Source organism: Akebia trifoliata, chromosome 11, assembly GCF_017979445.1.
Source record: "Akebia trifoliata isolate Shusen 1 chromosome 11, ASM1797944v1, whole genome shotgun sequence".
Classification (NCBI taxonomy): domain Eukaryota; kingdom Viridiplantae; phylum Streptophyta; class Magnoliopsida; order Ranunculales; family Lardizabalaceae; genus Akebia; species Akebia trifoliata.
Genome location: NC_141385.1, coordinates 41,251,027 through 41,264,692, shown reverse-complemented (window position 1 = coordinate 41,264,692; position 13,666 = coordinate 41,251,027). Strand labels below are relative to the sequence as shown.

The 13,666-nt window shown below is 35.4% G+C and overlaps 1 protein-coding gene across 1 annotated transcript; it reads right to left on the bottom strand.

Moving 5' to 3' along the window:
• Positions 1-3,783: 3,783 nt before the first annotated feature.
• LOC147391714 (ALBINO3-like protein 1, chloroplastic) lies at positions 3,784-6,671 on the bottom strand. Its single transcript, XM_086459100.1, has 6 exons — positions 6,649-6,671; positions 6,395-6,497; positions 6,232-6,306; positions 5,101-5,161; positions 4,104-4,177; positions 3,784-3,971 (listed from the first exon to the last, which is right to left on the bottom strand). The coding sequence occupies exons 1-6, from the start codon at positions 6,669-6,671 to the stop codon at positions 3,807-3,809; spliced, it is 501 nt and encodes a 166-aa protein (XP_086315226.1). The 3' UTR covers positions 3,784-3,806.
• Positions 6,672-13,666: the final 6,995 nt, after the last annotated feature.

Here is a 13,666-nt window from a genome sequence, read left to right as displayed (position 1 = left end):
ACCATAACAAACAAGATACAATAAGAAGCCTTTGTGGTGAGTACTCATTCAAGTGATATCTTTTAACAATTCTTCATTTTTAGTATAAAATTGCTTTTTTTTTGTTTTGTTTTAATCTTGAATTTTATATTTGTGATAAAAGCAGCAATTTTATATTGGTTTTGTAGAATGATTCAAATTAATGAAATAGTGTTTGAATGTGAGTTCTTTGCAAATTGAGTTCTCAAATGAATTAAATAACTCTTTACCCATTATGCGCTGTCTTCAAGCAGGTGGGATTCTATAGCAGGTCTTATTGCTTAAGAAGGATGGTCTAGCATAACTTAACTTGTTTAATAGGACTTTGTTTTAGTTAAGTTGGGACCTCCATTTCATTATGCAGGTGTAATATAGTCATTTCTTGTTGGAACTTCTTAGTGACATCGCACCGAAATAAATTGTGCAATCAGGGTTTTTTCCCAAAAATTGAGCCTCTTCTGCTACCCATGCACATGTGCCTTGTCAATTGAATTAATAGGCGAGCATTAAGCTTTTAAGCAACCATTGAAATCGCTTGTAGGAACCAAGGAGCTGATAAATGCATTCCCTACTTGCCTCTTTAATATTGTGTAAAAGAAAAAGGGAAACATAAATTTCTTGGTCTGAATGTATGGTTGCTGTTAGCAGTATATCCATTAAGGTTATAGATTAATGATCCATTTTTGACGTCAAGAGTCTTTACAATTGTGTTTAGTTTGTAGATCTTTTGGGACTCTTCTGTGGATATATATATATATTTTTTTCTTTTGGTTAAATTAACATTAACTTGTGCTGGGTTTTTCAAACGAGAATTCGATGGAAGGAAGAATTAGTATGGTTCTCGATGTAAGTTGAGTTGCAAGTTTTAGAGTTTATCCTTTTCCATCTGATATCAAAGCAATGTCTTCACCATGAAAGCGGTTACTTCGCAAATTTGTGAGTGGTAATAACATAATTCTATATCCTTCCTTTAACAATTTGCCTAACCCAGAAGTCTACTGTCAATCCATTGTAGCACTATAATTTTGTTAGAGGGTAAGTCCTTGTGCATGAAATGAGTGAATTAAATTTTGTAACTGGATTGATGTTGCTCACCCTTATAGACTGTCATTCATGTTGAATCTAAGCAACTTAATTAGTTAAGTAAAATTTAACATAATTTTTCTAACATTATATAATAGTTCACGTGCAACACTTGTGCATTTTTTTACTAGTATTAAAAATATAAAAACATATTTAAAAATACGAAGAAATACCTTAGAAATTGAATGATTTGTTGTAAGTGACTAAAAGATAACTAATGAGTGTAAATTCAGTGATGGCACTGCTAAGCATGAGATGTTAGACAAGCAAGATATACTCCGAAGAGTCTACCTATTATTTAGATTAAGTTTTACAATAGGATTAAGAGATTGCTAAAGATAAGAATTACAAAATTCATGTTTTTTTACTATAAGCAAGCGTGTTTTGAGCCCAATTAAGTCACAGTATCAACTATCAACACTCACATGCTTAAAACCATCTTTGCTTGTTGGCACCTTCAACTACAAAATTATTCTTGAGCAGAAAAAATTGGTCTTTATTTTGACAAATCTCCCATGAATGATTAAATTAAATTGCAACGGATTCACAAAAAGACATTAAAAAACACAAAGATTTGTGTTGTTCTTCCAAGATTGAGGTACATATATGGATCCAGATGATCAATTACACCATTTCTTTCATCATCAAATAAAGAGAAATATACTCCCCTAGAAACAAAAATCATCAAAGGAAGCAACGAAGGAAGGAAATTTTCCTAGAAAAGTTGGCTCAATCGAAGAAAATTTGTGGAATGATTAAAAAAAGCTTGAATCAAGCTAAAACTACTTTTTTTTACTTTTTAAAATCGGATCTAGGCCATGAATTCTAGAGGTTGAGCTGTTAATTTACCAACATGGCAATCCATGTGGGCCTAAGTATAAATTTTGGAGTTAGGCTAGCACAACTTAGTTACAAGCTCTCACCTTGGAATTTGGGAGTTAGGGTTGGGTTCCAGTGACTCATGGGAAAACACATGATCCCAACCAATTAAACAGAAAATCAAAAGGCTGAGATTTATACATAACCCATAACACACATCTTGAAGATACTCTTGAGGATAAAATCTCGACCATTGGATTTTGGTGAGGAGATCAACCTTACAAAAAATCAGCCCATTCCAAAAATTCTAAACCATATAGGACAAATTTTGACTCCCTAATGCTGACTCTTGAACAGGGCACTATATATATTCAATCACTCATGCATCTCGAGGAGCAATTTCAACCTCACTCCCTTCTTTCTCCTTCCTTTCCATGAACAGCTTTTCAAATTTATGCCTTTTCTCTTATACCCATTTTCAACACCCCTCTAACTTTATTCATCTATAATGTAAAAATAAGTCGGTTCTGGGTATTCATTGGATAGAACCTAATGGTTCTAGTTTCAATTGGTTCGATTCCATTTTAGACTCTACTCTAATCAATTGCAATATAAAAATAATAATAAAAAAGGGAACTAGAACCAAGGTTTTCAATCTCAGTTCCAATTAAATGGGTATCCATTGACACCCCTACTCTATTATCTATAATAAAACACAATGATGTCTTCCCAAATTTTCTCCCTCTCGTTAAGAGTAGCTCAGATTCAATCTCACACACATGTAGAGGAAACTATTTCCTTAGTTCCCCCTTTTCTTTTATCCTTTCTGTGAATAACCACCAACTTTAATATCCTTCTTCTACCTGTTTTGCAAGAATACCCGTCTTAACTTTTTTGCCTTTCCTCTTTCGTCCTTTTCTACTAATACCTTGCAAGTTTATTAACTTTCCACTTCTCCCCTTTATTGTTTTTCCTCTTCTACCCCATGACTCCAAAGAGGATGCTCCCATCTTAGGCATGAGCAACCACTAAAATAAATATGGGAAAAGGTGGCATGAACCGAAGGACCATGTAGAGGGTGGAACAAGCTTCTCCTTTGGGCTACCTCATCGGTTCAAATGTCACGCAGTCAGTCCTCTATACTTAATTGTTTAGGTTAAGTTTGAAAAAGAAAATTAAAAATTAAAAATTAAAAAAAAAAAATACATTTTTTCCGGATCTAAGAATTTGAAAATGGACGACTATTGAAATTCAATGGAGAAAATAGGTCATTGTCGAATTTCTTTTCTAAATTATATTGAATTTACTATAACCATGTGGCACGTACCTAATTGTGTTTTGGAATGCCACATGAACATGTGGTTCATAGGACTTGTCGAAGACTGACTGATTGCTTTTCTTTTAGTAAGATAGTATGGGTCATTCTCAACAAAAATGGCCACCTTGATTCCGCTCCTCATAAGTGCAATGAGTGTCTGTCATTTTATTTACAGCTTCCTTTTCTTTTTACCTTTTACTTTAGGTAATAAGGAGATCCAACCACATCATCCCAGTTTTCTTGGTTTAATAACAAATTTTGATCGGAAGCATTTCTTGTCTGATGTTTCTCCTTTGCAGCTAAAAGAATACACTACATGGAAGGTTCATTGGTTAATAAAAAAGAAAAGCACGTTGATTTTATTTCTATAGATCTGGTAAAGGCTAAACTACATCATTGATATCTAAAATGCCACCAGAGACATCGAAAACTTTTAATAATTTATGTTATTTCATTTGATGAATCAAATTATAATCATTTATAAAAAAAATAAAAATGCAATCCAAGTACACCAAGTATTTCAGTTGAATACTTGAAAGCCTTTAAAAGTAAGGTTGTTCCAACAACTTTAATGTAAGTGGTGCTTGAAGATAGATAATGTGCCTTTAAAACGATTCATGGCACTTACAACGAAAGGGAAAAGCCAAGATATCGCACTGCCAGTTTGCTTTGTAGCAATTGTAGTTGGACCAGCTAAAGATGCTATCCAGAAAAAGCCTTCTGTAAGAAGCCCCTTAACATTAGAAGGAAAATAACACAATTAGATGCACAAGTAGATTAGGGAGGGAAAAAAAAGGAACAGCAGAACTTGTAAAAACAACCATAAAAAGGTAAGAATCAGATAGCTTATACAGACGGTAGGCACCTCATTTGCCACATTTGAAAGAGCTCTATAAAGCCCAATCCAAACCGGTATCGTGGCAAGAGTTGGTAGGCATCCTAAAAAAGAGTAAAGTTCGTGAGGTTAAAAAATATAGGTACTGAAAAAATAAAACGAGAATAGAATTCATAACAAATAGCAATCAAACCCAAAAAAAATACAAAATACAAACTAGTAATGCCAAGAGAATGACAATCTTAAGCTTTTCTCTCATCAAGAGGTACAATACCAAGATAACTCAAATCTCTATTTTGAAACATAAATGCCGTGCAAAATATGCAGCCTCTGTCCTTGCATTAGTACATCAAATGAAAGAATACTAGTGTCTATGATTTATGAAAATTACTACGATATATCATATGATTATCAGGTAACAAATCATATAAAGCTTCATAACTGATCATGTTGAGTATGTATTATTTGAAAAGAGATGCAAATATAAAACCATGCATCTATAGAAGACCAATAACTATTTCTATAACCAAATCCTATATGATAAACCTTTTCACATAGAGAAGGAGAAGAGAGGTAGCAAGTTGGATACTGTTCTAAGAACCTTTTTCTTTCTTCTATAAGTTACTGTTCTGAGAACCTTCAAAACTTACTAACAGTTGAACAAACAAAAAAATACCCACACCCATTCCAATTAAAACCAATCAACAGGGAAGAATAAGAAGTTCAAGGTTGAAACTCCTGAGGTAACAATCTAAAGTTCATTTGGAGAAGACTCATGCACAGACCAGTGAAGCAACTAGGCCCCTAGATATATAACTCATGTATATATTGACAGGTATTATGCTCCTAATATGATTGTTGAATCCAACTAACATAAGCTTGATTTCCTAGTAGAAAAGCATAGCAACAATACCGACACTAATTTTTGGATGAATACATGAAAGGTTCCACGTAATCATATCCACACAAATAAGAATTCAATAGTTTGGGAATGATGAAATGGTACCACAGATGATAAGAAAGCAACCTGCCAATGGGTTTACACTGGCTAGTTTATACAAGCGGGCAGTTTCAAGTTGTATTCTTTCCTGCAAGCAGAAATGAATGTCAAGATTAATCATCAGGGAAAACATCATTTACTGATCTGTTTCAAATCTTGGCTGGATTTCAAATAATGGAACTGAAAAAATGTTTTATTTCTTTCAAGAGAAGGAGCCCTAGGCATTATGGTTTTTATTAAGGCCATGTTAGAAATAAGAACTTTGGAGTTCAAGGATAGGCTAACAAGAGACCCAAACATAGTTCACGACATAGTAATTGATGTCTTGGGTCTCTTTTTTCACTGGAGCACGATCTTTATCAAAGCAAAAGGGTTATTCTTTGAGGACTTATTGGGGAGGAGGGATCGGGATTGTAATCGCTTGTTCTTGATTTTTGATCTTTTTCTCTTTTCTCCTCTGCTTTCCTTGTTCTTCCTTTTGTGTTGCCTGCCGGGTCTGGTCTTCTCGACCCCCATTGTTTCAATAAAGCTTTTTATTCATCACAACATAAAAAAGAAAAAAAAAAAAAAAAAAAGAAACAAGAGACCCAAAACATCAGCTTGAAGTGGAATGTTTCACTAGAAATGTCCATTGATTTCCTGGGTCATCATAAATAAATAAGCATGTGTTAATAGATTGTAGTCCCTGCCTTCATTTTCTTTCCTGTTTATATTGGTGGAACTTATTATGAGATTGTGTAAACTAGTATAATAGAAGTCATATACCAACTAGAAACATAGTCACAAAATTCTCCTAATTTTACCGAAAATTCTCCAAATAAGAGACAGGACAATTAAATCGGCAAATAAACAATTAATCAATTAGTTGCTGAATAGGGTTAACATTCTTACTCTTCAACCTCAAAATTTAATCTTTGCCAACCTTCAAATCTCGAGAACAACTTAAAGATTTTTTTAGTGAGGTTGAACATGATGGGTTTTGGGAAGAAAAACCAAAAACATCATTTGTAATTTTGTATAGTCCCCGAAAATTCCACGAAATTTTTATGAAAAATTCCCATCCCTATCCAAATAAGCCGATCTGAACTCTTGCCTAATAATTGCCGAATCCGAACTTAGTTACTACAACTAGAATGAAATGCCAGGAAGAAAAAGCACCTGATCACCCGCATATCGTTGTTGGATCGCCTTTACTTGTGGTTGCAAAGATCGCATCGCCATTGCAGACTCAACCTACATTTTCAACAATTTTTGTCAAAAACTTTACTCAATTTGTCATTAATAAATTATTATTTTTTAAATGCAAATTTTACAACCAAACCTGTTTCTTTGTCAAGGGAAAAGTGGCTGCTTTAACTAGAACAGTGAGGAGAATAATAGCAAACCCATAAGCATATGGAACATGTAAAGTTGAGAGCCCATGCCTAGAGGTGTAAATTATGGTTTCAATGCCCTTAACTGTGGATTATCGAAAACTAGCTATAGTTTTAATTAAAATAGTTAATCTTATTTGTTAATTAGATTTCTTAATGCTTTTTATTTTGATTAACTGATCCCTAAGCATTTGCTACATACTTTCGTAGCACAACCAATTTCATTATCTCAAGACTATTATACAAAAAGGATTTAGAGATTGGGGAAGATGTTGCCCATAGAACCAGAGTTTGATTGTTAAAATGGAGGGAGTTCGTATAAGGGAGTTCGTATATTATAATTTTATTAAGATGTGAAATACCAATCTTAACAAGAGTAGAGTTCCCAATTTCAACAAATAATTTGGCAATGTGGACATACTAGATTAAACAAATAATTTCAACAAATAATTTCAACAAGAGTAGATCATCTACCTACTGCTTAAATTGGATACTTCCCCAACTAGTCTCATTTTACAAGTTTTCCAAAACATTCTCCCAGAAATGAACACATTAAAACTACTAAATTCTTTCAAATATTAGTTTTAGATTAACTTCTAGTTGTTTAGTCACAATAGTGATAAAAAAACTCAATCGTGGCTAGGGATTTGTTGGTGGATCTTAGTTCTGTGAACATGATATGAATTGCTACAATTAGAAATCAGGAAGAGGCGATTCAAATAAGGGTATTTTCCAACATAATATCTGTGGAGACGGCTTTTCAATATTTTCGAAAACATCCCTCTACTTTGGGGTGTTTTGGAGTCGCCATCATTCAAATTCGAAAATGGGTGTGAATGGTCACCCGAAGTCGTATCTTTTGAAAAACATGTCATTTTGACATTTTTGATGACTCTTGTTGGATAATGCACGTGGCCCAACCTCGATTCAAGGTAAGGGGGTCCATTTGTGGAGTAGGGAAGGTGTTAGGCACCCTACTCCACCCACACAATGTGGTAACCTCGGATTCGGTTTTTTAACTTAAAAAGAAAAGGAAAATGAAATTAAAAAAACATTTGATGTGTGCCCTCAAGTGTGAGGGACTTTCAATGTCGGCTTCAATCATTAAGGGCACCCTTATGTAAAAGGGGCCCTTTGGTGATTTAACCCATGGTGGTGTGTGCAAATGTGTGGGAAAAGGGAGAGTAGAAGAGGGGATGTGGAGGGGGTGTTTCTTTTGTTGGACCCACCTTGTCCCAATCTTGATCTTCAAGTATGTCTTCCCTTGAGTTGACTTGGACTTGCTTGAGGTTGTAGAAGATTGAGTTGAGTTGAGAATGAGGTGTTGAGAGTAGAGTAGAGAAGAGAGTTGTGGTGAGTTGTGATTTTTTTAGAGGTTTTTTTGTCAAATTTTCATTAGTTGTGGTAAGAGAAAAATGGAGGGGTTTTTATAGAAGTTGGGAGGTATTTTAGGGGTATAATAGGGTGAGGGTTTAGAATAAGGGATAATGACATGGGTTTTAGATGAAAAGAGTGTGAAATTTGAGATGAAAATGAGGGTATTTTGTAATGAAGGAAATGGGTTGTGTTTTAACCCAAATGGTTTGGATCTTACCCAAATCCATTTGGGTAGAGTGTTTGGTGGGGGTGAGATGAGTGATGGTTGATGGGAGGAATGGTGGTGTAAGGGAGTTGTTTGGAGAAGGAGTGTTGAGATGGTTGAAGAGGTATGGTGTTTGATTTGGAGAGATGAGTGGTGATTGGTTTGATTTTGAGAGGATTGAAGGGATGATGACATGTGGCAAATGGAGGGATGAAGAGATTAGTTGATTGGTGATGGTGGTTGGTTGATTAGAGAGAAGAGTATGGGAGTGATGGTGGGAGGTATGGGTTGAGGTGATTTTGTGGGAGTATTTTAAGAGAAAGTGATGGTTGAGGTGTGGGGGATATGGGTTGTGATGTGGGTGGTTGATAGTATTAGAGTATGTAGGGTATGGGTTGAGTGGTTGGTTGTTGATGATGAGAGGATGGGGAATAGGTTAGGTTAGGGTAGGGTTATGGGTTGAGTTGATTAGATGAGGGAGGTGGAATAGGTTAGGTTAGGGTAGGGTTATGGGTTGAGTTGATTAGATGAGGGAGGTGGAAGGAGATGATGACATGTGTCATCTCTTGGTGATTGGTTTGATGTAATGATGATGGATTGGATTGGATTTGGATAGTGGATTGGGTTTTAGGCTTTAGTAGTAGATTGGGTAGGGTTTTGGGCTTAGATAGGGGATTGAATAGTGATGAGGGTGGACTTGGGTTTAAAAGGAATGGTTAGGCTTGGGTAGCATAGTATTGGGTTGAGTTGATGTGGGTTGGACTTGGGTAATGAGTTAGGCTTAGGTTGGATTGGGTTTAGGAATGTAGAATGAGGTGGTTTGGGTTTGGATAGAATAAAGATGGGTTTGGGGCTTATATCGGGTTGGTTTTAAGGATGGGGTGTTTGGGTCCATGGCCCACGTGAGTGGCATTGGGCATGCATCGAGTTTTTTGGGTTTGGGGAGGGCCCATTCCAATTTTTCGATTTTCGGGGTATTTTGCGTCGAGGGCCCGCTCAAATTCGGGTGTCTACAATATCAATTAAAAACCTTTAGGGTATGTTTGATTGTATGGAAAGTTACTTCCATGGAATTTGAAATCCATGGAAAATTAGTTGTGGAAAATAGGTAGGGTTGGAAAATCAAATTCCATTGTTTGATTTCACTTGGATAAAATCATTGAAAAAATATGAGAAAAAAAAATAGGAGAAGGATGAAGAAGATGAGAGGAGAAAGAGAGGACGAGGAAGAGAGAGGGGGGAGGATGTGGCGACGACGACAGTGGTGACGACGACGACGACGGTGGTGACGACGACGGCGACGATGGAGGTAAGTGAGAAAGATGGGGGGAGATCGTGGTGGTGGTGGTGGCGGAGGAGGTGAGGGATGGAGAAGAAAAAGAGAGAGAGAGAAGGTGGTCGGAGACGAAGTCGACGGCGACGGCGATGGTGACGACGACGACGGCAATGGCGATGTTAGTGTAATGGTGGTGGTGGTGGTGGTGGTAGTGGTGGTGTTAGGAAAGAATTGAGGATGAAAAATATGGGTGGATTTCATTTTCCCACCCATATGGGTGGGAAAGTGAAATCCATGATTTAGTGGACTTTTTGAATGGGGTGGAAAATGAATTTCCATTTCCATGTGCAATCAAACACTTGAAAAATGTCATTTTCCATGGAAATTGATTTTCCACCCTATTTTCCATGTGCAATCAAACATACCCTTAATGCCTTCAAACGTAAGAAATAATTTGAGATCGGCGAATCCGTACCTCTTTCTTCTTCAAATCTGCTAAAGATGACCTTGGTAATTTGAGAGAATCGAGTGAGAGATCGAAGCCCTTGATCAATGATTTTGAAATCTGATTGCGTCTGGAAACCTTAGTTATTTTTCTTCAAAAGCCGAGATTTTGTGAGTGAGATCGAGCGAAGAATTAATGTTCAAAATCAGATCGATTCTGTGAATGAAAGAGATTCGATCGAACGAAATATAGTCAGTGAAAGAGAGAGAATCGATTGAACGAAAAAAAGTGTGAGTGAAAGAGAGATTCGATCGAACGAAATAGAGTATGTGAAAGAGAGAGACAACAGAGAGAGTCGATTGAACAAAACCGATGAGTGAGAGAGAGAGATTCGATCGAAGAAAAACCGGTGAGTGAAAGAGAGAGACAGAGAGAATCGAGAAAGAGAGACAACAGAGAGAGTCGATCGAACGAAATAGAGTATGTGAGTCGAGTTTGAGTCAATAATAACGATACGAGTTGAGTCAAACGAAAAAGCGTCTGAGTTGAGTCGAGTTTTGAGGCGGAAAAAGGGATTAGCGACTGTTGGAATCCGTCGCTTAAAACGACGGCTCAAAGCTGTCGTTTTTTCCGCAAAAATCGCATCGCTCTTTTCCCATTATGACGTAGTGTAACTAACGCGTTTTATCCTATATGGGTTAGAAGTTTTGGAATGGATTGATATTTGTGAGGATCACCTCTATGGTGAGGAGATTAGTGGGGTTACAAGTTTCAGAATGGGCTGATTTTTGGTAAGAATGATCTCCTTGCCATAGAGATGATCTTCACCAAAAATAAATCCATTCCAAAACTTCTAACCCAAATCTTCAAAAATATGTTGGCTATATAGTTTGGCTGGCGATCTTGTCCCAAAATATTTGTGTGTGTGTGTGTGTGTGTGTGTGTGTGTGTGCAGAGTCAGGGCGAGAGTTGCCCCCGCTCAATTTTTTTTATTTGCTGGAATGACTTAGAATTACCACTCCACATTTTGTTGAATATTTGAGATAACTCCTTGTGTTTTCAAATTGATGACATATCCTCTCTGACCTTGATCTCCTCAATTAGACAATAAAGTGGTCGGGGGCCATTTCATCAATTTCAAAACATAGGGAGTAACTGTAATACTCTCCAAAACGTGGAGGGGAATGTCTAAATCACCTAATTTTTGAAATTGTTCTTTTCTTAACTTAGTTGTTGGTTGGAGTTTTTGGAAACAAAATTGTCCTAAGATTGCTAGACCCTAGAAATTTCTACTTGCTTATTGAGTTGACATTGTTCAACTCGTAAATTTTCAGCCTCTCTACATCAATCCTCCCCCCCCCCCCCCCTCGAGAACAATCTTCTTTAATAGATTGATGGAAAATGACTTAGATCCCTAATCTCCATTTTGATCCCTCGCCTTAACCCCTATAGATAACACTTTATTTTTATATCCGCAATAAATCATCTTCTACTTCTTCCAAAATCCTATATTATCATCTTAAATTTTAAAAAGATAGATTTTTAAGGTTGAAGATAAGGGGGGCCTTTTTATCTTGTCCCAAGATATTAAAGATGACTGATTTTGGGAAAACAAGCAAATGTTTAATTTTTGCTGTTAGAACCCAATAACCATGTAGCCAAATTGACCTAAACATTTTAGGTTTTTGACTTGCACAAGGATTCTATATTGTAGAGACGTCAATAAATAAGGATAAATCCCTATTAAATTTGAATTAGAAATACTCTTTAGGTTTTAGTAGAAAACATTGATGGATAGGAATCCAACTAAAATAGGATCTCTAGGCCCTCTATTTCCATCTTTTTTAGTGGCACCCCATAATAAAAATAAAGAAAAAGGCATACATATAAAACATGAGAAGAGATTAGGTCTTGAATTGAGATGATCTCCATCGATGACTAGAATCCTAGCCGATTTTTACGGTAAGTTCTTCTTTTAAAAACTTTGTTTGGACCATATCTTTTTCTCTCATTCACTCTAAATCTATGTTTCTTTTGTGATTTGGCATAAAAATTTATCGATTCTTTACAAATTGGTTAAATTATGTTAAATAAAAATATCCATTTTCTTTATTTTTGATCTGTATTGTTTGATGCTTGAAGATTTGATGAAATCCAACACTTGTTCTTCGATCTCAAAAATTGATTCTTCATCTTTGATCTTCTTGATTTTGAGATAATCGATCTTGTTTGTGTTTGTGTTTGGTGGAAGCAAATCGATTATTTGTTTCATTTAGCATAATTCTTGTACTTTTTCTTTTATATCTGAATTATCTCTTTGTGATTTTTTTTTTTCTTTTAAATGTTTTAAAATTTTAATTTTTTAAAAAAGGGAATTAGAGTTGGAAAGGCATGAATTAAAGCTGTTAAAGGAAATCCTTAATCGTTCACTCCTTGTCTTGACATACGTTATCTTCTTTTAGGGCCAAAGTATCTCTAAGTCATTCTAAGATTTCTAAGTTCTCTAAAAAAATATGTCGAAGCGTACCCAAGGTATAATTACTCTTATCTTCCTGATTACATACATTTTGAGATTTGGATAAAAATTGTTAAGTTTCCAGAGTATAGATCATGGGTTTTAACACATCTTAACCTACTAATATTTTAATAGTTAATGTGGTTTTACGTATAAAAAAAGATTTGGTGATCTGAGGAGATAGAGTCTGCGTTGCATACTGACTTGTCAAAAGTATTGGATCAAAAGATCCAAAGGTGACAGAGGTCATGTTGGAAGTAGCAGCATTTTCAAAACAATCAAATTCAATTTTCCCTTAACGTGTCAAATCCATAATCTTCTCCTTGAAGATGAAGTATTTTAATAGTTAATGTGTTTTCCTCCCTTGCTATTCAAGTAACAACTTGAGGTTACATGGATCTTAGTCTAATGTGGAGTCCCCAATCCCCATGCTACACCTGGTTTTGCTATTTTAGATCTGTCAATTAGGTCCAAAATGGAAGATCATGATCTTCTAGAAATTGATCAATTTTTAGACAACTTCTTTATGGTTTATTAACTTAACAGTTGCGCATCATGAAAATTTTATATCAAATACAAATCATTGAATTCAAATAATGATGCTACACTCGCTATGATGACATAGGTCTTTTGACCTTTTAAATTCATGTTAAAGCACAGGTTGTAATTCCTTTTATTTGCAATAAGTTGTATATCTTGTGAGTTTTTCTGGGGTCTTAGCAGATGATTTTTTATTTGTATTTTTGTTTAATCAATTATTTTGAGGGCATATCTAGTTGATGCAGGCTTGTTGCAATTTTATTAGTAAGCCTTCTAATTGATAAAAAAAAATGATCTATGATTTGTTACAAGGTTCTTCACTCCCAATGCCTTATTACAACATCAAGAGTTTTTTGCACACCTTATCTTGGATGAAACCTTGAAGTCAATTCCATTAATATAATTATTGTGTTGGATGTACATACTTTTTTTGTTTTACTCAACATCTTGTTTGTTCAATACTTTTATGTGCTCATGTAGGAAAACAACTACTGTTGGATAGGATTCTTTGCAGCTACCAGTCTCAGGTATATTTTGGTGATGTCAATGCTTCTTTTGAGGTTAGTACCTAAAATCATACTTTTCTATTTCACTTAGAGCATCTTGTTTCAATTTCATGTGTTCTTAGATTGAACATTTAATTTTATTACAAAGCATGTTTATGTTTGGGTCTAGGACATAGCCAATTAAGTGGAATCCTGTTGTGTGTTTCTTAAATTTTTTTATGTACAATTATGTTAATTTTACAGCCCTTGATATATGGTGGGGGGGCCCACTCATGCTGGCATGGCTATAATGCCAATGCTTTTGCCTAATGGACAAATCAAATATGACCTATAAGCACATAGATTTCATTTTAGAT

Coding starts and splice junctions, on each gene's coding strand:
- LOC147391714 (XM_086459100.1), bottom strand. CDS start 6,671: ATGAAATTGGTTGTGCTACGAAA. Junction 6,307..6,394: donor TTCCCTTGACAAAGAAACAG/GTTTGGTTGTAA, acceptor TTGAAAATGTAG/GTTGAGTCTGCAATGGCGAT. Junction 4,178..5,100: donor CAGTGTAAACCCATTGGCAG/GTTGCTTTCTTA, acceptor ACTCTTTTTTAG/GATGCCTACCAACTCTTGCC.